The sequence below is a fragment of the Giraffa tippelskirchi genome, chromosome 10 (genome assembly GCF_054371585.1).
Source record: "Giraffa tippelskirchi isolate mGirTip1 chromosome 10, T2T-mGirTip1v1.2.pri, whole genome shotgun sequence".
Classification (NCBI taxonomy): Eukaryota; Metazoa; Chordata; class Mammalia; order Artiodactyla; family Giraffidae; genus Giraffa; species Giraffa tippelskirchi.
The window spans coordinates 49,393,883-49,417,098 of NC_137284.1; the positions used below are offsets into that span (position 1 = coordinate 49,393,883).

At 39.7% G+C, this 23,216-nt stretch overlaps 1 protein-coding gene across 2 annotated transcripts; it reads right to left on the minus strand.

Moving 5' to 3' along the window:
* Nucleotides 1–344: 344 nt before the first annotated feature.
* LOC145522353 (uncharacterized) lies at nt 345–23,156 on the minus strand. 2 transcript variants are annotated; one of them, XM_081531121.1, is made up of 4 exons: nt 23,042–23,154; nt 22,765–22,831; nt 22,556–22,625; nt 345–2,872 (listed from the first exon to the last, which is right to left on the minus strand). In XM_081531121.1, the coding sequence occupies exons 3-4, from the start codon at nt 22,603–22,605 to the stop codon at nt 2,329–2,331; spliced, it is 594 nt and encodes a 197-aa protein (XP_081387247.1). In that variant the 5' UTR covers nt 22,606–22,625; nt 22,765–22,831; nt 23,042–23,154; the 3' UTR covers nt 345–2,328. The 2 variants fall into 2 exon arrangements, with proteins under 2 accessions (XP_081387247.1, XP_081387248.1); XM_081531122.1 differs by lacking the exon at nt 22,765–22,831 and having other exon boundaries at nt 2,084–2,872; nt 23,042–23,156.
* Between the last annotated feature and the right edge of the window lie 60 nt (nt 23,157–23,216).

Sequence of the window (23,216 nt, forward strand, 5' to 3'; positions counted from 1 at the left end):
AAGATCAGCTGTTATCTTTATGGGAATCCCCTTGTGAGTTATTTGTTGTTTTTCCCTTGCGGCCTTTAATATTTGTTCTTTGTGCTTGATCTTTGTTGATTTTATTAATATGTGTCTTGGGGTTTTTCACCTTGGGTTTATCCCATTTGGGATTCTCTGGGTTTCTTGAACTTGGGTAACTATTTCCTTTCCCATTTCAGGGAAGTTTTCAACTATTATCTCCTCAAGTATTTTCTCATGGCCTTTCTTTTTGTCTTCTTCTTCTGGGACTGCTATGATTCGAATGTTGGGGCATTTAACATTGTCCCAGAGGTCCCTGAGGTTGTCCTCATTTCTTGTAATTCTTTTTTTTTCTTTTTTTCTCTTTGCTTCATTTATTTCTACCATTCTATTTTCTACCTCACTTATCCTACCTTCTGTCTCCGTTATTCTACTGTTGGTTCCCTCCATAGTGTTTTTGATCTCATTTATTTCATTATTCATTATATATTGAATCTTTTTTATTTCTTCTAGGTCCTTGTTAAACATTTCTTGCATCTTCCCAATCCTTGTCTCCAGGCTATTTATCTGTAACTCCATTTTGTTTTCAAGATATGGATCATTTTACTATCATTATTCTGAATTGTTTTTCAGGTAGACTCCCTATCTCCTCCTGTTTTGTTTGGTTTGATGGGTTTTTATCATGTTCCTTTACCTGCTGAATATTTCTCTGCCTTTTCATCTTATTTAGATTGATGTATTTTGGATGGCCTTTCTGTATTCTGTCAGTTTGTAGTTCCTCTTTATTGTGGGTTCCTCCCTGTGGGTGGGGTAGGACGAGTGGCCTGTCAAGTTTCCTGGTTAGGAAAGCTTGTGTCGGTGTTCTGGTGGGTGGAGCTGGATTTCTTCTCTCTGGTGTGCAATAAAGTTTCCAGGAGTGAGTTTTGAGATATCTATGGGTTTGGTGTGACTTTGGGCAGCTTGTATATTGAAGCTCAGGGCTATCTTTCTGTGTTGCTGGAGAATTTGCGTGGTATGTATTACTCTGGAATTTGTTGGCTGTTGGGTGGTGCTTGGTTTCAGTTATGTATGGAGGCTTTTGGATGATCTTTTATTGATTAATGTTCCCTGGAGTCAGGAGTTCTTTGGTGTTCTCACGTTTTGGGCTTAAGACTCCTGCCTCTGGTTTTCAGTCTTATTCTTACAGTAGCCTCAAGACTTCTCCATCCATACAGCACTGATGATAAAACATCTAGGTTAATGGTTAGAAGATTCTCCACAGTGAAGGATACACAGAGAAGTTCTCAGAGTTACATGGAGAAGAGAAGAGGAGGAGGGAGATAGAGGTGACCAGGAGGAGAAGAGCGGGAATCAAAAGGGGAGAGCGCAATCTAGCCAGTAATCAATTCCCTATGTGCTCTCCACAATCTGGAACCCTCAGAGAGGTTCACGGAGTTACGTAGAGAAGAGAAAAGGGAGGAAGGAGATAGATGTGACCAGGAGGAGAGAAGGGGGAATCAAAAGGAGAGAGACAGTAATCAGTTCCCTAAGTGTTCTCCACAGCCTGGAACACACACAGAGATTCACAGGGTTGGGCAGAGAAGAGAAAGGGGAGGGAGGAGATAGAGGTCACCTGGTGGAGAAAAAGCAGAGTCAAAAGGATGAGAGAGCAATCAAGCCAGCAATCACACTTCTAAGTAAAAATGGGTACTGAAGATTTGATTCTTAAAGATACAAATTTGATGACAAATACCAAAAGTCAAAATTAAAAGTCTAAAGTAGAAGTTAGACTCTCAAAAATAAAATATTTTAAAAAATGACAAAAATTATAAAAAATATATATGAAGTTTTCTTTAAAAATAGAATATTTTTTTGCAAGATAATAGTAGGTTATAAAAATGAAAATTAAAGGAGTAATAGAGGACTTAAAATTTTAAAAAATGATAATAGTAAAAATCTATCTAGAAATTTCTCTGGAGCTGTTTTGGGCAGTGTGGGGTCAGTTCGGTTTCAGATAGTTTCTTGTTCCAGCTTATACTGCTCAAGATCCATAGGCCCCTTCCTATGTAGTCGGTGCTAACTACAGGGTTTTAATTTGTTGTACCTGTCACTTCCAAGATGGTTCCCTCTGTTTATTTTGGCTTCTTCTGTTTGCAGTTCTCTTCAGTGTCTAATTTCTGCTCTGACACAAGGGGGTGAAGGTGGTCACTTATTTAGGCTCACTTGTTCAGTCATGCTGTGGGGAGGGAGGAACACTGCAAACAAATACCACTGGCGTGTGTGGGGAATGCTTGCAGTGTCTGGCCACACTGGGTTTGTGCCCGCTCACAGTGTGTGTGCTTTTCCAGTCTACACTGCTCGGGCTTTAGGTTGCTCTGCAGTGGAACTGTCTAACGCGGGCTTGGGTTGCGTGCACTTCCCAGGTCCAAGCCACTCAAGTTCAGGTTCTTGGGTACTCCACAAAGGTCCAGACTTGGCTGGGCCTGCGTTTTGTGTCCTTCCCAGGTCTGAGCAGCTCAGGCGACCGGGTGCTTGACAAGCACACTCCCCAGGTGCAGTGCGTCTTATCACCTCCCTGGTCCCAGCAGCTTGGTTTTCTGGGTGGCAGCAGGCGCACCCTTTCAGGTATGCCATGTGTCTCTTCTGGGTAGTTGGTTTCTGGCTGCAACCTTCCCAGCGGGTGTCAGCCATCCAGAATCCCAGGAAATCTTGGTTAGGAACTGGAAGCATGCTTGCAGTTTGGTAGAGGATGCCATCTCTGGGGCCAATTTTACCCCTTCCCAGCTCTGGCTGTTGCCTGCCTGTTTCCTTGCCTCTGATGGGGGATGGGCTGGGCTGCAGCTGGCTAGCTCTCCTCTGGTATTCGCTCAGTCCTTTGTTCTGTGAGCGAGACCTGCAGGGGTTAGATTAGGGCTTTCTCTTTCTTTCCCTTTTTTTCCCTCTCTCTCTTTGGCTCTCCCACAGTTTGGGTTGCTATCTCCCCTTAACTCCCTCAGAATGCCCTCAGGGCATTCAGGTCCAGTCCTTATCCTAAGCAATACAGCCCGCACCTCCCTGTTCAGTCCCCGTTTGTTGGTGGTGAATGTGAGCGTCTGGGCTACTTCTCCACTGGGAATTACATTTAGGCACATAATTTTTGGGTTTTAATTATTTATTAATTTTTCCTCCCAGTTATGTTGCCTTCTGAGATTCCAAAGCTCCCCCACAGACCCACCAGTGAGAGGGTTTCCTGGTGTTTGGAAATGTCTCCTCTTTTAAGACTCCCTCCCCAGGAGGGGTCTCCATCCCTGACTCTTTTGTCTCTATTTTTATCTTTTATATTCCGTCCTACCTCTTTCAAAGACAATAAGCTGCCTTTCTGGGTGCCTGGAGGCCTCTACCAGTGTTCAGAGGTTGTTTTGTGGAATTTTCTCAGCGTTCAAATGATTTTTTGATGTATTTGTGGGAGAGAAAGTGGTCTCCCCATCCTATTCCTCCGCCATCTTAGGACCGTCCCCAATATACAGCCTTGCCATACTCCTTTGACAGGCATTACATAAACACTATATTCATTTGGAAAGAACTGATATCTATGATACTATCTTGCAAATTATGATTACAGTATTTACCTCTCACAATGTCTGTAGTGAATCTTGTGGTTATTTTTTTTGGGGGGGGGTTGTGTTTGTTTTTGGTCGTCTTCCCTGGTGGATCAGATGGTAAGGAGTCTGCCTGCAGTTCTGGAGACATGGGTTCTCTCTCTGGGGTGGGAAGATCCTCTGGAGAAGGAAATGGCAACTCACTCCAGTATTATTGCTTTGATAATCCCATGGACAGAAGAGATTGGCAGCCCCCAGTCCATGGAGTCACAGAGTCAGACCCAACTGAACAGCTTCACTTTCTTTGTATTTGTTTATTCTCGGATTTTGGAATACAGTAGATTGTTATATGTTGACGTTCTACCCAAGGATTTCACTAAAGTCACTGTTATAATTCTAATATTTTATAGGTACTTTTGGAATTTCTACATATATATTTATATTGTTAAAAAATAAGGACAGTTTAATTTTTGCATCCCTGTCATTATGCTCTTGATTTTCCTTACATAATTATACAGAATAAAGCTATCAGTAGAGGCGGGGCTAAGATGGCGGAGGAATAGGACGGAGAGACCACTCTCTCCTCTACAAATTTATCGAAAGAACATCTGAACGCTGACCAAACTTCACAAAACTACTTCTGAAGGCTGGCTGAGGACGTCAGGCTTCCACAAAAACTGCGCATTATCTTCAATAGAGGTAGGAGAAATTATAAAAGATAAAAAGAGAGACAAAAGAGTTAGGGACGGAGACCCGTCCCGGGGAGGGAGTCGTAAAAGAGGAGGAATTTCCAAGCACCAGGAAACCCTCTCACCGGCGGGTGTGGGGGAGGATTTTTTATCTCGGAGGGCAACGTAACTGGGAGGGAAAAAATAAATAAAATCCACAGATTACGTGCCTAAAGCAACTCCCAGCAAAGAACCCCAGACGCTCGCATCATCCGCCACCAGCAAGTGGGGGCTGAACGGAGAGGAGCGGGCGGCATTGCCTAGGGTAAGGACCGGGCCCGAGTGCCCCGAGGGCGATCTAAGGGAGCTAACGTGAGATAGTAACCTAAACTGTGGGACAGCCAGAGAGAGAGAACTATCCCGCGAAAAGCCCAACTCTAAGGCACTGCCGGCCCGCTCACAGAACAAAGGACTGAGCGATACCAGAGGAGAGCTAGCCGGCTGCGGACCGCCCCATCCCCCGCCGGACACAGCGGGCAGGCGGGGCCCGCCAGAGCCGGAAAGGGGCAAACTCGGCTCCAGAGAGGGCACCCCCTACCAAACTGCAAACAGGCTCTCAGTTTCTAAGCAAAGACTGCCTGAGATCCTGGAGGGTCGACAGCCGCCGGGAGGGTCGCAGCCAGAGACCAGCTCCCCAGAACCGACACAAAGCACACCAGAGCCAGGCGCGCCCGTAAACCGAGGCGGGGACCAGGGTGGTGATAAGCCGCACCGCCCCAACAGGGGACAGCGCCCTCACCAAACTTCTGGCCGCCTGGGCAGCGCCGACCGGGAACGGCACAAGCCGCGGGCGAAACCGAGTCTGCGCCTTTGTGGAGTAACCGGGAGCTTGAACCTGAGCGGCTTAGACCTGGGAAGTGCACGCAGCTCAGGGCCCGCTCCCCGGCCGAGTAACCTGAAGCCTGAGCAGGGTAGACGGGGAAAGCACACACGCCGTGAGCGGAGGCGAACCCAGTGAGGCCGAGACACTGCGAGCTTACCACACACACGCCAGAATTGCAGTGTTCCTTCCTCCCCACAGCACGATTGAACAAGCGAACCTAAAGAGATCACCTCCACCGCTTTGTTGCAGGGCGGAAATTAGATACTGAAGAGATCTCCAAACAGAAGCCAAATAAACAGAGGGAAGCGCTTTGGAAGAGACAGGCCAACAGATTAAGATCCCTGTAGTTAATACCGACTGCATTAAAAAGGACCTATAGATCTTGAAAAGTATAAGCAGGAATAAGGATCTATCTAAAACTGAGCAGATCCCACACTGCTCACAACAGCTCCAGAGAAAGTCCGGGATATATATATTTTTTACTATTATTATTATTTTTTTTTTTAATTTTTTTTTAATTAAAAAAAATTTTTTTTTTCTCTTCTTTCCTTTTTCTTCAAGTCCTCTATTACACCTTTAACTTTCATTTTCATAACCCACTATTAACTTGCAAAAAAAAAAAAACCCCTATTTTTGAAGCAAACTACATACATATATCTTATACCTTTTGTGTTTTCTTTTTTTTAATGTTTTTTTTCCTGTTCTACATTTTTTTACTGTTTCTTTTTTTACGGTTTTACTGTTTTTTTTTCTTTTTACACTGTTTCCTTTTTTCTTTTTTTTTAGATTGTAAGTTTTATAAGAGTCTAACCTCTACTCTAGATTTTTAATCTTTGTTTTACATATTTGATATCAACTTTGTACATTTAAGAACCCAATCTTTAGGACCCATTTTTACTCAGGAGTGTGATCACTGGCCTGATCACTCTCTCCCCCTATTGATGCTCTTTCTTCTCCCCCAGGGAACCTCTATCTCCCACCCTCCTCCTTCTCTTCTCAACCCAATTCTGTGAATCTCTGAGGGTGTTCTGGGTACCGGAGAACACTTCAGGAACAGGATACTGCCCAGATCTCTCTCTCCCCTCTTAATTCCTCCCTTTCTACTCATGCTCACCTCTATTACCTTCCTCCCCCCTCTCTATGTATCTCTGTGAATCACTCTGAGGGTTCCAAACTGTGGAAAGCACAGAAGGAAGTGCTTACTGGCTAGATTGCTCTCTCCACATTTGAATTCCCCTCTTCCCCTTCTGGTCACCTCAACCCACCCCCCCCACCTCATCTCTCCATGTAACTCAGTGAACCTTTCTGGGTATCCCTCACTGTGGAGAATCTTTTCACCATTAACCTAAAAGTTTTATTATTGAGGCTGTATGGAAGGAGAAGTCTTGAGGCTACTGCAAGAATAAGACTGAAAGCCAGGGGAAACATTAATTAATAAGAGACCATCCAATAGCTTCCATAAATTCACTGAAACCAAGCTCCACCCAAGAGACAATAAGTTCCAGAGCAAGACATACCACACAAATTCTCCAGCAACGCAGGAACATAGACCTGAGCATCAATATACAGGCTGCCCAGAGGCACACCAAATCCATAGACATCTCAAAAATTAATACTGGTCACTCCATTACACTCTAGAGAGCAGAAATCCAGCTCCACCCACCAGAACACCGACACAAGCTCCCCCAACCAGGAAACCTTGACAAGCCACCTGTCCAACCCCAACCGCAGTGAGGAACCTCCACAACAAAGAGGAACTTCATACTACCAGAATACAGAAGGGCCACGCCTAACACAGCAATCTAAACAAGATGAAAAGGCAGAGAAATACTCAGCAAGTAAAGGACAATGAGAAATGCCCACAAAGCCAAACAAAAGAGGAGGAGATAGGGAATCTATCTGAAAAAGAATTTAGAATAAGGATAATAAAAATGATCCAAAATCTTGAAAGCAAAATGGAGTTACAGATAAATAGCCTGGAGACAAAGATTGAGAAGATGCAAGAAATGTTTATCAAGGACTTAGAAGAAATAAAAAGGAATCAATATAGAATGAATAATGAAATAAACGAGATAAAAGACACTCTGGAGGGAACCAACAGTAGAATAACGGAGGCAGAAGATAGGATAAGTGAGGTAGAAGATAGAATGATGGAAATAAACGAAGCAGAGAGGAAAAAAGAAAAAAGAATCAAAAGAAATGAGGAAAACCTCCGGGACCTCTGGGACAATATGAAACGCCCCAACATTCGAATCATAGGAGTCCCAGAAGAAGAAGATAAAAGGAAAGGCCATGAAAAAATACTCGAGGAGATAATAGTTGAGAATTTCCCTAAATTGAGGAAAGAAATAGTCACAGAAGTCCAAGAAACCCAGAGAGTTCCAAACAGGATAAACCCAAGGCGAAACACCCCAAGACACATATTAATCAAATTAACAAAGATCAAACACAAAGAACAAATATTAAAAGCAGCAAGGGAAAAACAACAAATAACACACAAGGGGATCCCCATAAGGATAACAGCTGATCTTTCAATAGAAACCCTTCAGGCTAGAAGGGAATGGCAGGACATACTTAAAGTAATGAAAGAGAATAATCTACAACCCAGATTACTGTACCCAGCAAGGATCTCATTCAGATATGAAGGAGAATTCAAAAGCTTTACAGACAAGCAAGAGCTGAGGGAATTCAGCACCACCAAACCAGCTCTCCAGCAAATGCTAAAGGATCTTCTCTAAACAGGAAACACAGAAAGGATGTTTCAACACGAACTCAAAACAACAAAGTAAATGGCAACGGGATCATACTTATCAATAATTACCTTAAATGTAAATGGGTTGAATGCCCCAACCAAAAGACAAAGGGTTGCTGAATGGATACAAAAACAAGACCCCTATATATGCTGTCTACAAGAGACCCACCTCAAAACTAGGGACACACACAGGCTGAAAGTGAAAGGATGGAAAAATATATTCCATGCAAACGGAGACCAAAAGAAAGCAGGAGTCGCAATACTCATTTCAGATAAAATAGACTTTAAAATAAAGGATGTGAAAAGGGACAAAGAAGGACACTACATAAAGATCAAAGGATCAATTCAAGAAGAAGACGTAACAATCATAAATATATATGCACCCAACATAGGAGCACCACAATATATAAGGCAAATACTAACAAGTATGAAAGGGGAAATTAACAATAACACAATAATAGTGGGAGACTTTAATACTCCACTCACGCATATGGATAGATCAACTAAACAGAAAATTAACAAGGAAACACAAACTTTAAATGATACAATAGACAAATTAGATTTAATTGATATTTACAGGAGTTTCCACCCCAAAACAATCAATTTTACCTTTTTCGCAAGTGCACATGGAACTTTCTCCAGGATAGATCACATCCTGGGCCATAAATCTAGCCTTGGTAAATTCAAAAAAATTGAAATCATCCCAGCCATCTTCTCTGACCACAATGCAGTAAGATTAGACCTCAATTACAGGAAAAAAACTATTAAAAGTTCCAACATATGGAGGCTAAACAACACGCTTCTGAATAACCAACAAATCACAGAAGAAATCAAAAAAGAAATAAAATTATGCATAGAAACGAATGAAAATGAAAGCACAACAACCCAAAACCTATGGGACACTGTAAAAGCAATACTAAGGGGAAGGTTCATAGCAATACAGGCGTACCTCAAGAAACAAGAAAAAAATCAAATAAATCAACTAACTCTACACCTAAAGCAACTAGAGAAGGAAGAAATGAAAAACCCCAGGGTCAGTAGAAGGAAAGAAATCTTAAAAATTAGGGCAGAAATAAATGCAAAAGAAACAAAAGAGACCATAGCAAAAATCAACAAAACTAAAAGCTGGTTTTTCGAGAAGATAAACAAAATTGACAAGCCATTAGCCAGACTCATCAAGAAACAAAGGGAGAAGAATCAGATCAACAAAATTAGAAATGAAAATGGAGAGATCACAACAGACTCCACAGAAATACAAAGGATCATAAGAGACTACTACCAACAGCTATATGCCAATAAAATGGACAACTTGGAAGAAATGGACAAATTCTTAGAAAAGTATAACTTTCCAAAACTGAACCAGGAAGAAATAGAAGATCTTAACAGACCCATCACAAGCACAGAAATCGAAACTGTAATCAGAAATCTTCCAGCAAACAAAAGCCCAGGACCAGACGGCTTCACAGCGGAATTCTACCAAAAATTTAGAGAAGAGCTAACACCTATCCTACTCAAACTCTTCCAGAAAATTGCAGAAGATGGTAAACTTCCAAACTCATTCTATGAGGCCACCATCACCCTAATTCCAAAACCAGACAAAGATGTCACAAAAAAGGAAAACTACAGGCCAATATCACTGATGAACATGGATGCAAAAATCCTTAATAAAATTCTAGCAAACAGAATCCAACATCATATTAAAAAGATCATACATCATGACCAAGTGGGCTTTATCCCAGGAATGCAAGGTTTTTTTAACATCCGCAAATCAATCAATGTAATACACCACATTAACAAATTGAAAGAAAAAAACCATATGGTTATCTCAATAGATGCAGAAAAAGCCTTTGACAAAATTCAGCATCCATTTATGATTAAAACCCTCCAGAAAGCAGGAATAGAAGGAACATATCTCAACATAATAAAAGCTATATATGACAAACCCACAGCAAACATTATCCTCAATGGTGAAAAATTGAAAGCATTTCCCCTAAAGTCAGGAACAAGGCAAGGGTGCCCACTTTCACCACTACTATTCAACATAGTTTTGGAAGTTTTGGCCACAGCAATCAGAGCTGAAAAAGAAATAAAAGGAATACAGATAGGAAAAGAAGAAGTAAAACTCTCACTGTTTGCAGATGACATGATCCTCTACATAGAAAACCCTAAAGACTCTACTAGAAAATTACTAGAGTTGATCAATGAATATAGTAAAGTTGCAGGATATAAAATTAACACACAGAAATCCCTTGCATTCCTATACTCCAATATTGAGAAAACAGAAAGAGAAATTAAGGAAACAATACCATTCACCACTGCATCAAAAAGAATAAAATACTTAGGAATATATCTACCTAAAGAAACAAAAGACTTATATATAGAAAACTATAAAACACTGATGAAAGAAATCAAAGAGGACACAAACAGATGGAGAAATATACCGTGTTCATGGATTGGAAGAATTAATATAGTGAAAATGAGTATTCTACCCAAAGCAATCTACAGATTCAATGCAATCCCTATCAAGCTACCAATGGTATTTTTCACAGAACTAGAACAAATCATCTCAGAATTTGTATGGAAATATAAGAAACCTCGAATAGCCAAAGCAATCTTGAGGAAGAAGAATGGAACTGGAGGAATCAAGCTGCCTGACTTCAGGCTCTACTACAAAGCCACAGTCATCAAGACAGTATGGTATTGGCACAAAGATAGAAATATAGATCAATGGAACAAAATAGAAAGCCCAGAGATAAACCCACGCACCTATGGACACCTTATCTTCGACAAAGGAGGCAAGAATATACAATGGAGAAAAGACAATCTCTTTAACAAGTGGTGCTGGGAAAACTGGTCAACCACTTGTAAAAGAATGAAACTAGAACACTTCCTAACACCGTACACAAAAATAAACTCAAAATGGATTAAAGATCTAAACGTAAGACCAGAAACAATAAAACTCCTAGAGGAAAACATAGGCAAAACACTCTCCGACATAAATCACAGCAGGATCCTCCATGACCCACCTCCCAGAATATTGGAAATAAAAGCAAAAATAAACAAATGGGACCTAATTAAAATTAAAAGCTTTTGCACAACAAAGGAAACTATAAACAAGGTGAAAAGACAGCCTTCAGAATGGGAGAAAATAATAGCAAATGAAGCAACAGACAAACAATTAATCTCAAAAATATACAAGCAACTTCTGCAGCTGTATTCCCGAAAAATAAACGACCCGATCAAAAAATGGGCCAAAGAACTAAACAGACATTTCTCCAAAGAAGACATACAGATGGCTAACAAACACATGAAAAGATGCTCAACATCACTCATTATTAGAGAAATGCAAATCAAAACCACAATGAGGTATCATTTCACACCAGTCAGAATGGCTGCTATCCAAAAGTCTACAAGCAGTAAATGCTGGAGAGGGTGTGGAGAAAAGGGAACCCTCTTACACTGTTGGTGGGAATGCAAACTAGTACAGCCACTATGGAGAACAGTGTGGAGATTCCTTAAAAAACTGGGAATAGAACTGCCATATGACCCAGCAATCCCACTGCTGGGCATATACACCGAGGAAACCAGAATTGAAAGAGACGCGTGTACCCCAATGTTCATCGCAGCACTGTTTACAATAGCCAGGACATGGAAGCAACCTAGATGTCCATCAGCAGACGAATGGATAAGGAAGCTGTGGTACATATACACAATGGAATATTACTCAGCCATTAAAAAAAATACATTTGAATCGGTTCTACTGAGATGGATGAAACTGGAGCCCATTATACAGAGTGAAGTAAGCCAGAAAGAAAAACAACAATACAGTATACTAATGCATATATATGGAATTTGAAAGATGGTAACGATAACCCTATAAGCGAGACAGAATAAGAGACACAGATGCATGGAACAATTTTATGGACTCTGAGGGAGAAGGTGAGGGTGGGACGTTCTGGGAGAATGGCATTGAGACATGTGTATTGTCATATGTGAAACAGAGCACCATTCCATGTTCGATGCATGTGACAAGGGCTCAGGGCCGGGGCAATGGGATGATCCAGAAGGATGGGATGGGGAGGGAGGTGGGCGGGGGGTCTGGGAAGGGGAACACATGTAAACCCATGGCTGATTCATGTCAATGTATGGCAAAAACTATTACAATATTGTAAAGTAATTAGCCCCCAACTAAAATAAATAAATTTATAAAAAAAAAAAATAAAAAATAAAGCTATCAGTAAAATGATATATTGATGTGATGACAATAATTTCCTTTGTGTGATTTCTGACCGTGGTGGAAAACTTTAAATATTTTGTCATTAATATTTCATCGAGGTACTTACTTACTCTTTTTAATATACTCAACAGTTCAATTTTCTTTCAATTCATGTTTCATTAAGATATAATTTTTTCAGGAAAAAAAAAAAAAACAAAACGAAGATACACCATTTTATTAAAAGGCTTTGTATTGATCTTATTGCCTTTTTTTTCTAAATATGCTTCATATTTTTTTCTAGAAATATTTTCTGTCAATTCAATGAGTTACATAAATTGGGTTTGACTGTTAAAGTATTTCTTTTTCTTTTTTTTTCTGGAAAAACTTACTAATGCTAAATTTTCAAGAAAGATATTTTGGCTGTAATGTACCTTTTAAAAATATTCTCTCAGGTTTTGCCTTTGATCACTATAGTGATCTCATACACGATTTAGGAAATATTATCTCTCTAGTTTCTGTAAGAAATAAGGTAAGGTTGAAGATATTTCTTCTATATATTACTGGTAATATGGACAACTAAACTTGGCTATGGGCTTCCCAGGTGGCTCAGCAGTAAAGAAACCACCTGCCAATGCAGGAGACACAAAAGCACTGGAGACTGGTTCAGTACCTGTGTTGGGAAGATTCACTAAAGGAGGAAATGTCAACCCACTCTAGTGTTCTTACCTGGAGAATCCCACAAAACAGAAGAGTCTGGTGGGCTATAGCCCATAGGGTTGAAAAGAGTCACAACTGAGTGACTGAGCATGTATGTACACAAACTTGGCTGTAGTTTTACTTGTATGAGGTGTTTAATAATAAATTGTATTCCTTTATTAACTACTTAAAAATATTGTTTATTTCAAGTTTTATAGGTCGTATTTATTTTCTAAAAAGCGTTTATATCTTCTGAAAGTGAAAGTCATTCAGTTGCGTCCCTCTCTTTGTGACCCCATAGACTATACAGTCCATGGAATTCTCCAGGCAAGAATACTGGAGTGGGTAGCTTTTCTCTTCTCCAGGAGATCTTCCTAACCCAGGCACTGAGCAAAGTCTTCCACATTGCAAGTGGATTCTTTTCCAGCTGAGCCACTGTATCATGTATTTTGTCAAATAAATGGCAATAAAAATATTCATAATATGCTTTTCCTTCCCTTAATTCTTTTTCAATACAGGTAACATATTTTGTATTCATGATACTGGTAATTATAATTTTTCTAAATTTTTTCTCAAGCATTTTGATAGGAGTCTATCAACTTTATTAATCTTTTCAAAGATTCAACTTTTCATTTATTGATTTTTCTGTTTGTCTTATTTTGATGCAATTAATTTCTGATCTTATATCTATTATTTCATTTTATCTACTTAATTTTAAGGTCTCAGTTCAGTTCAGTAACTCAGTAATGTCTGAATATTTGCAACCCCAGCAGTACTTCAGGCCACCCTGTCCATCACCAACTCCCAGATCTTACTCAAACTCATGTCCAAGAAGTCGGTGATGCCATCCAACCCTCACATCCTTTGTCGTCACCTTCTCCCACCTTCAATCTTTCCTATCATCAGGGCCTTTTCCAGGGAGTCAGTTCTTTGCATCTGGTGGCCAAAGAATTGGAGCTTCAGCATCAGTCCTTCCAAGGAATATTCAGGACTGATTTCCTTTAGAATTAACTGGTTGGGTCTCCTTGCTGTACAAGGGATTCTCAAGAATCTTCTCCAACACCACAATTCAAAAGCATCAATTCTTTGGTGCTCACCTTTCTTTATAGTCCAACTCTTGCATCCATATGTGACTACTGGAAAAAACAGAGCTTTGATGACTAGATGGACTTTGTTGTCAAAGGAATGTCTCTGCTTTTCAATATACTGCCTAGTTTGGTTATAGCTGTTCTGCCAAGGAGCAAGTATCTTTTAATTTCATGGCTGCAGTCACCATCTGCAGTGATTTTGGAGCCCAAAGAAATAAAGTCTCTCACTGTTTCCATTGTTTCTTCCTCTATTTGCCATGAAGTGATGGAACCGGAAGCCATGATTTTAGTTTTCTGAATGTTGAGTTTTAAGCCAACTTTTTCACTCTTTTTTCACTTTCATCAAGAGGCTCTTTAGTTCTTCCTCACTTTCTGCCATAAGTGTGGTGTCATCTGCATAACTGAGGTTATTGATATTTCTCCCCACAATCTTGATTCCAGTTTGTATTCCATCTAGCCCAGCATTTCACATGATGTACTCTGAATGTAAGTTAAATAATTATGGTGACAATATACAGCCCTGATGTACTCCTTTCCCGATTTGGAACCAGTCTGTTGTTCTATATCCAGTTCTAACTGTTGCTTCTTGACCTGCATAAAGATTTCTCAGGAGGCAGGTCAGGTGATCGGTATTCCCTTCTATTTAAGAATTTTCCACAGTTTGCTGTGATCCACAGTAAAGGCTTTGGCATAGTCAATAAAGCAGAAGTAGATATTTTTCTGGAACTCTCTTGTTTTTTTTTAATGATCCAACAGATGTTGGCAATTTGATCTCTGGTTCCTCTGTCTTTTCTAAATATAGCTTAAACATCTGGACCTCATGGTTCATGTACTGTTAAAGACTGGCTTGGAGAATTTTGGGCATTACTTTGCTAGTGTGTGAAATAAGGACAATTGTGCGGTAGTATGAACATTATTTGACATTGCCTTTCTTTGGGTTGGAATGAAAACTGACCATTTCCAGTCCTGTTGCCACTTCTGAATTTTCCAAATTTACTGGCATATTGAGTACAACATTTTAATAATATCATCTTTTCGGATTTGAAAGAGATCAACTGGAATTCCATAACTTCCACTAGCTCTGTTTGTAGTGATGCTTCCAAAGACCCACTTGACTTCGCATTCCAGGATGTCTGGCTCTAGGTGAGTGACCACACCATCATGATTATCTGGGTCATGAAGATCTTTTCTGTATAGTTCTTCTGTGTATTCTTGCCACCTCTTCTTAATATATTTTGCTTCTGTTAAATCCATACCGTTTCTGTCCTATATTGTGCCCATCTTTGCATGAAATGTTCCCTTGCTATCTCTAATTTTCTTGAAGAGATCTCTAGTCTTTCCCATTCTATTTCTTTCATTTGTTTCTTTGCATTAATTGCTGAAGAAGGTTTTCTTATCTCTCCAAGCTATTCTTTAGAACTCTACATTCAAATGGCTGTATCTTTCCTTTTCTCCTTTGCCTTTAGCTTCTGTTCTTTTCACAGCTATTTCTAAGGCCTCGTCAGAAAACCATTTTGCCTTGTTGCATTTCTTTTTCCTGGGGATGGTTTTGATCACTGCCTCCTGTACAATGTCATGAAACTCTGTCCATAGTTCTTCAGGCGTGGTTGTCTATCAGATCAAATCCCTTAAATCTATTTTTCACTTCCACTGTATAATCGTAAGGGATTTGATTTAGGTCATACCTGAATGCTCCAATGGTTTTCCCTACTTTCTTCAATTTAAGTCTGAATTTGGCAATAAGGAGTTCATGATCTGAGCCACAGTTATCTCCCAGTCTTGTTTTTGCTGACTGTATACAGTTTATCCATCTTTGGCTGCAAAGAATATAGTCAGTCTGATTTTGGTATAGGTCATCTGGTGATATCTTTGTGTAGAGTATTGTCTTGTGTTGGTCCTGGTGGAGTAGAAGGATGTGCACTTATCTTCTCCTGCAAGAACTCTAAAATCAAAACTCACTACTGAACAAATGTCTACAGAAGAATGTTGGATATCATCAAAAAAAGATACCCCATGTCCAGGGGCAAATGAGAAGCCACAGTAAGATGGTAGGCAGGGTGAAATTGCATTTAGAATCAAGCCCCTCACCCACCACAGAGGCTTTGAAGGCTCTAACAAAGCTTTTGTGTACCAGGACCCAGAGACCCCACAGAGATTGAGATAGAACTGTGTTTGAGTGTCTCCTGCAGAGGTACTGGTCATCAGAGGCCTGCCATAAGGGCAGGAGCTCTGGGTACAGAGCCATATGTGGATATGGCATAAAGCTCTCTTAGAGGAGGAAACAATTACGCTACCATAGAGCCAGCAAATCTTACACAGACTGTTGGAGAATACAAACAAAACCTTGTGTGTACCAGAAGCCAAGAGAAAGGACCAGTGACCCCACAAAAGATTGACTCAGACTTGTCCGTGAGTGTCCAGGAGTCTCCAGTGGAGGTGTTGATCAGCAGTGGCCTGCTGCAGGGCTGGGGGCATTGAGTGCAGCAGTACCTGCACAGGACTTTTTGAAGGAGGTACATTATCTTCATTACATTCACTGTAGTTTGGCCTCAGGTCAAACAACAGGGAGGGAACACAGCCCTGCCCATCAACAGAAAATTGGATTAAAGATTCACTGAGCATGGCTGGGAGAAATAGCAATAACCTCAGATATGCAGATGACACCTCCCTTATGGCAGAAAGTGAAGAAGGACTAAAGAGCCTCTTGATGAAAGTGAAAGAGGAGAGTGAAAAAGTTGGCTTAAAACTCAGCATTCAGAAAACTAAGATCATGGCATCTGGTCCCATCACTTCATGGCAAATGGGTGGGGAAACAGTGGATGACTTTATTTTTGGGGGCTCCAAAATCACTGCAGATGGTGATTGCAGCGATGAAATTAAAACATGTTTACTCCTTGGAAGGAAAGTTATGACCAACCTAGACAGCATATTAAAAAGCAGAGGCATTACTTTGTCAACAAAGGTCCGTCTAGTCAAGGCTATGCTTTTTCCAGCAATCATGTTGGACTATAAAGAAAGCTGAGTGCAGAAGAATTGCCGCTTTTGAACTGTTGTGTTGGAGAAGACTTTCGAGAGGCCCTTGGACAGCAAGGAGCTCTTACCAGTCCATCCTAAAGGAGATCAGGTGTTCATTGGAAGGACTGATGTTGAAGCTGAAACTCCAATACTTCGGACACCTAATGCAAAGAGCTGACTGATTTAAAAAGACTCTGATGCTGGGAAAGATTGAGGGCAGGAGGAGAAGGGGACGACAGCGGATGAGATGGTTAGATGGCATCACTGACTCAATGGACATGAATTTGGGTAAACTCCAGGAGTTTGTGATGGACAGGGAACCCTGGTGTGCTGCAGTTCATGGGGTCAGGAAGAGTCAGACTTTACTGATCGACTGAACTGAACTGAACTGAGCATGGCCCCACCCATCTGAAATAGACCCAGTTTCATTTCAGCCAGTCACTCCCATCAGGAAACCTTCATAAGCCTCTTATCCTTATCCAGCAGGGGCAGACAGAATGAAAACCACAATCACGGAAAAGTAATCAAACTGATCATATGGACCACAGCCTTATCTAACTCAATGAAACTATGAGCCATGCCTTTTAGGGCCACCCAAGATGGACAGGTCATGGTGGAGAGTTCTGACAAACCTTGGTCCACTGGAGAAGATTACGGCAAACCACCTCAGTATTCTTGCCTTGAGAGCCCCATGAACAGTATGAAAAGGCAAAAAGATAGGACACTGAAAGATGAACTCTCCAGGTCAGTAGGTGCCCAATAGGCTACTGGAGATCAGTCAAGAAATAACTCCAGAAAGAATGACAAGACAAAGCAAAGCAAAAATAACCCCTGTTGTGGGTGTGACTGGTGATGGAAATAAAGTCCGATGTTGTAAAGAACAATATTGCTCAGGAACCTGGAGTGCTAGGTTCATGGATCAAGGGAAATTCGAAGTGGTCAAACAGGAGATGGCAAGAGTGAACATCGACATCTGAGGAATCAGTGAACTACAATGGACTGGAACAGGTGAATTTAACACAGGTGTCGATTGTATCTACTACTGTGGTAAAGAATCCCTTAGAAGAAGTGGAGAGGCCTCATAATCAACAAGAGTCTGAAATGCACTACTTGGATTCAGTCTCAAAAACGACAGAATGATCTCTGTTCATTTCCAAGACAAACCATTCAGTATCACAGTAATCCATATTATGCCCTGACCATTAATGCTGAAGAAGCTGAAGTTGAATGGTTCTGTGAAGACCTACAGGACCTTCTAGAACTAATACCCCTAAAAGATGCCCTTTTCATTATAGGGGACTGGAATGCAGAAGTAAGAAGGCAAGAGATACCTGGAATAACAGGCAAATTTGGCCTTGGGAGTACAATTTCTAGGTTTGATTTGTTCTTTTCAGTTTCTTAAATAGAAACTTAGATCATTGATTTAGAAGGTTATAATAGTTTTCAAATATACTCTTGCCTATACTGACAACAAATTCACACATTAACGACTACTTGTGCTGGTTCTCAAAACTTTGGATATACTTTAATCTCATTATCATCCAATTAAGTTATATTTTACACTTGAAATATAATTTGTCATTTGAACAATAGTTTATTTATTAATGTCCGAATTTATATCTAGGCATTTTGGCATTTTCTGCTTATATTTTGTTGTTGCTCTTGTTGTTTACTATGTCTATTAACATCATTGAATTAATCTCTACTAATCTTATTTTCTCATCTCTCTGTTTTCCAGTGGTATTCCTGGTCCTGCGTCAAGGCTGAGTTCTCAGCATCTAGCCTTTTACTGAATTGGTAAATGCCTCTGAGAACAGCCGCAGATATACACCTCACAGACAAAAGACTCTTTCCTTCTGTAGAATTTTATTCCTGTTAGTCTATGCGCCTTCTGAGGTTCTGTAATATTTTTACATGTATGATTTCTGTAACTCATTCAGCTTCTCTTGTTGTATAAATGAGGTCATTGACCTGTCATAGACTGTTGCAATATACTCATGATTGAAAGTTTATGAAGATTTTATGCTACTCCTGCTATTTGCTTCAGTCACCACTATTCTTTCTGTCCTTGCTGTGTGTGCTAAGTCCCTTCGGTCCTGTCGGACTCTTTGCCACTCCATGGACTGTAGCTCACCAGGTTCCTCTGAAAATGGGATTCTCCAGGCAAGAATACTGTAGTGAGTCACCATGCCCTCCTCCAGGGGATCTTCCTGACCCAGGGATTGAACCCATGTCTCTTGCATCTCCTGCATTGGCAGGCGGGTTCTTTACCACTAGTGCCCCTGGAAAGCCCAATGTAAAAAAAAAAAAAAAAATTTGTATATGTCATCTAATTTTATAAGGTATATGATAATGATATTCATGCATGTTTTTTTTGTGATACATGCCTTGAAATAATCGAATCATGTTCATTCTTTTCATGGCAATAGATTGAGTTCAATTTGTAAAAAACCAAGAATAAGAATATTGAATGAATTTGTAGATCACACTTATTTTTTATTTCTAGAAATAATTCTAAAGTTGCTATGTTACTATCTCCAAAATATATTATTTATTCATAGGCATGATCATTGATTGCATATTTTATCTGCCTTTCTACTTGTACTTGGTATAATATTGCAGTTCAAGGAATGCTTATTACTCTTTTCACCACTTCACTCAAGGGATTTGCTTTACGCAAAGGCAATTAACATCCCATAGGGTCGCTATGCCAAAGCCTTTGACCGTGTGGATCAGAGATGGGAATACAGGACCACCAGACCTGCCTCTTGAGAAATGCGTATGCAGATCAAGAAGTAACAGTTAGAACTGGACATGGGACAACAGACTGGTTCCAAATTGGGAAAGAAATACATCAAGCCTGTATATTGTCACCATGATTATTTAACTTATATACAGAGTACATAATGTGAAATGCTGCACTGGATGAAGCACAATCTGGAATCAAAATTGTCAGAAGAAATATCAATAACCTCAGTTATGCAGATGACACCACTCTTATGGCAGAAAACGAAGAAGAACTAAAGAGCCTCTTGATGAAAGTGAAAGAGGAGAGTGGAAAATTTAGCTTAAAACTCAAAATTCAGAAAACTAAGATCATGGGATCTGGTCCTATCACTTCATGGCAAATAGAAGAGGAAACAATGGAAACAGTGAGAGACTTTATTTCTTTGGGCTCCAAAATCACTGCAGACGGTGACTGCATCCATGAAATTAAAAGATGCTTACTCCTTGAAAGAAAAGTTATGACAAACTTAGACAGCATATTAAAAAGCAGAAGCATCCCTTTGACAACAAAGTTCCAGCTAGTCAAAGCTATGGTTTTTCCAGAAGTCATGTATGAGTGTGAGAGTTGGACTATAAAGAAAGCTGAGCACCAAAGAATTGATGCTTTTGAATTGTGGTGTTGGAGAAGGCTCTTGAGAGTCCCTTGGACTTCAAGGATACCCAACCAGTCAATCCTAAAGGAAATCAGTCCTGAATATTCATTGGAAGGACTGGTGCTGAAGCTCCAATACTTTGGCCACCAGATGCAAAGAACTGACTCCTTGGAAAAGACCTTGATGATGGGAAAGATGGGAAGAAAGACCAAGATGATGGGAAGGTGGGAGGAGAAGGAGACAACAGAGAGGGTTGGATGGCATCACCGACTCAATGGACATGAGTCTGAGTAAGCTCTCGGAGTTGGTGATGGAAAGGGAGGCCTGGCATGCTGCAGTCCATGGATCACAAATACTTAGACATGACTGAGCCACTGAACTGAACTGAACTGAGGGTCATCACATGAGGATTGTGGTCTTTCAGTGTATGTATCTGGAGGCCCCATTATTATATGCACTGTGTGACAGTTTGCTCCACTTGAACCATTCAGCAGCCTAGGTACTCATACCTTTAGATTTTCCTACATGAAGACTACTTCATTCCAAATGCTAACCTTTTTTGTCTCTCATTCTTGTATAATTACATAATCTCATCCCAAAGTTTCTCTTTAGCCCTGCCATATTTTCTCATATCCCTCATAAATATGTTCATTTTCTCTCTGTTCACAGGTGTTCTTACCTCAGTTAAGATGATAATTATTATTATTTTACCACCATAAGGAGGTGTGGCTGTCAGCAATTTTGAAGGATGAGAAAGTGAAATTTTACCCTACCTGTAGGCTAACAAAATCACCTGACAGACAGTTGCACACTGACACAGATTCCTGAATCAGAAACAAAGACTTCACCACTTAAGATAAAAACAGTAGCTGGAGAATTAGCATGATGGCTTGTGCTGTTTTCTGTCTCCCAAGTGTAACATGAAAGCCCATTTGGATCCTGCACACACAGTGATCAGTGCTTCTGTAGAGGACCATTGAGCTGGGGCTTCACTATTTTGTAGTGAATGAAACCATTCCTGCTTTTTATTGCCTAATCCTTCAAGTTTGCTCACTGGAAACAACACCTGAGAAGTGGTCCAGATCAAAAGTGATAAGGCCTTGATTTCTTGGAGTATGAATCAATAATGTGTGTAGATGGATCATGATAGATCATGTCTCAAAACAATGTCCTTTAAACCCTATGAGTGAGAAAAAGAGAAGATTAGAGAGGGATGTCTCCCTCAATGTACAGTTTGTTTTTCTACTTATCCTTGAAGGTGAAGATTTGGGGTATTAAAGGAGCATGTTCAGGATTTTCACCATGAGGATATCTTTGCTGCAAATGCAGTTGCCACATAACTAATTGGTCACAAGACAACTTTGCCATAAAAGTTAATATAACTAGTTGAGAATTTGGTTTGACAGTTTGGTTCCAATTGGCTGATAGTTTGATTTCCTTTCTCCATTGTCACAGTATTTCCATTTTTACATTACATAAATCTTAGCCCTCACATAATGGTCTATACTGTGCTGAGTTGATATGGTGTCTTAAAATTGTGGGTGATTAGCTATGGATGTGAACTTGTTAGAAAACACTATGATAAAATCTACTACAAGTGTGAAGTAAGGATGTGTAAAGTCAGACTTCATATTGTACCAGAAAATAATAGCACATCATTTTGCAAATTCCTTGGTGATTTGAAGACACGGAATTGAGGCCATATTACACATAGAACTTTAGAATGTCTATGAATGGACAACTGACAATATTCCAAGAACAGTGTAGATGCTTCACAACCTACCCAATACAATGCTTAATTTACAAATATGTATCCTAGTATTTGGAAACTCATACCTCTGTTGAAGAAAAAAAAAGAATTTTTTATAGAAATGAAAGTAAGATACTGAAGGATGAGATAGATATATCACACACACAAAAAAAAATATGAACAAAATCTTGGAGAGACTTGGAAGACAAGTACTTCCATACAAATCACAAAATACAACAAAGTATTTGCACAATATTGCCATGAATCTACACATATTTTGAATATATGAAAATATTTTATATATTTGAAATAAATTCTTTTTAATTTTGTTATTCATTTCTCACGTTTATATCTTTTATAATATCCCTCTTTTATTTTTTGTTATTTTATGTTTTACAGCAAAATTGCCTTAAGACCAGTTTTGTGCAGTAAAAATGCATGCAGTGAAAGTGCTTTCAACAACGATGTCTATGGCAGAAATGCTGACTGGGGAAATTCTGAGAACCTTCAAGGGCATCCTCATGCTATAAAGACAGACTAAGTAGTTTACCTCTGATTACAACGGCACAAGCAGTCAGGTAAATACTCAAATCCAAACATTTCTTAATCTTTATCTTCTACTGTTTTCAGGAAAAAAAAAAGTCTGAATAAGATATTGGAGTAAAAATAGAAATAAGGAAGCTTAAAAAAAAATCTAAATCATTTAAATGATTTAAATCATTAATTTTAGCCCTGACTTTTTACTACAATGTTACTTACTTTTTCCATATCTTTTCAAATTTCTGACAACATTTAACCTAGACTGATTCTTCTCCCAGTAGAGAATCTAATATTGTGACAAAAGAAAATGTATTACCAACCTGATGTCATTCCCAAACAGCTTAGTAACTAACATGAACTATTGATGATCTACAATGTATATCAGTTTTAGATTTGTTACATCAAACTAATTTTATAGTAGAAATGCTAAACCTACTTGTTTCATCATTGAATAATTCATAAATATAGTAAAAATAATTTTATTATGACTTCTTACCAATATTTAACTCTTAAAAACAATGTTTCCAAACTATTCTGAAAGAAGATTACAGTCAAGGAACCAATTATTGAGTTCAATCACCATCAATGTCAGCATATGTTCCTATGTGTGTGCTCGTGCTTAGTTATGTTCGACTCTTTGTGACCTCATGGACTGTAGCCCCCTGGCATCA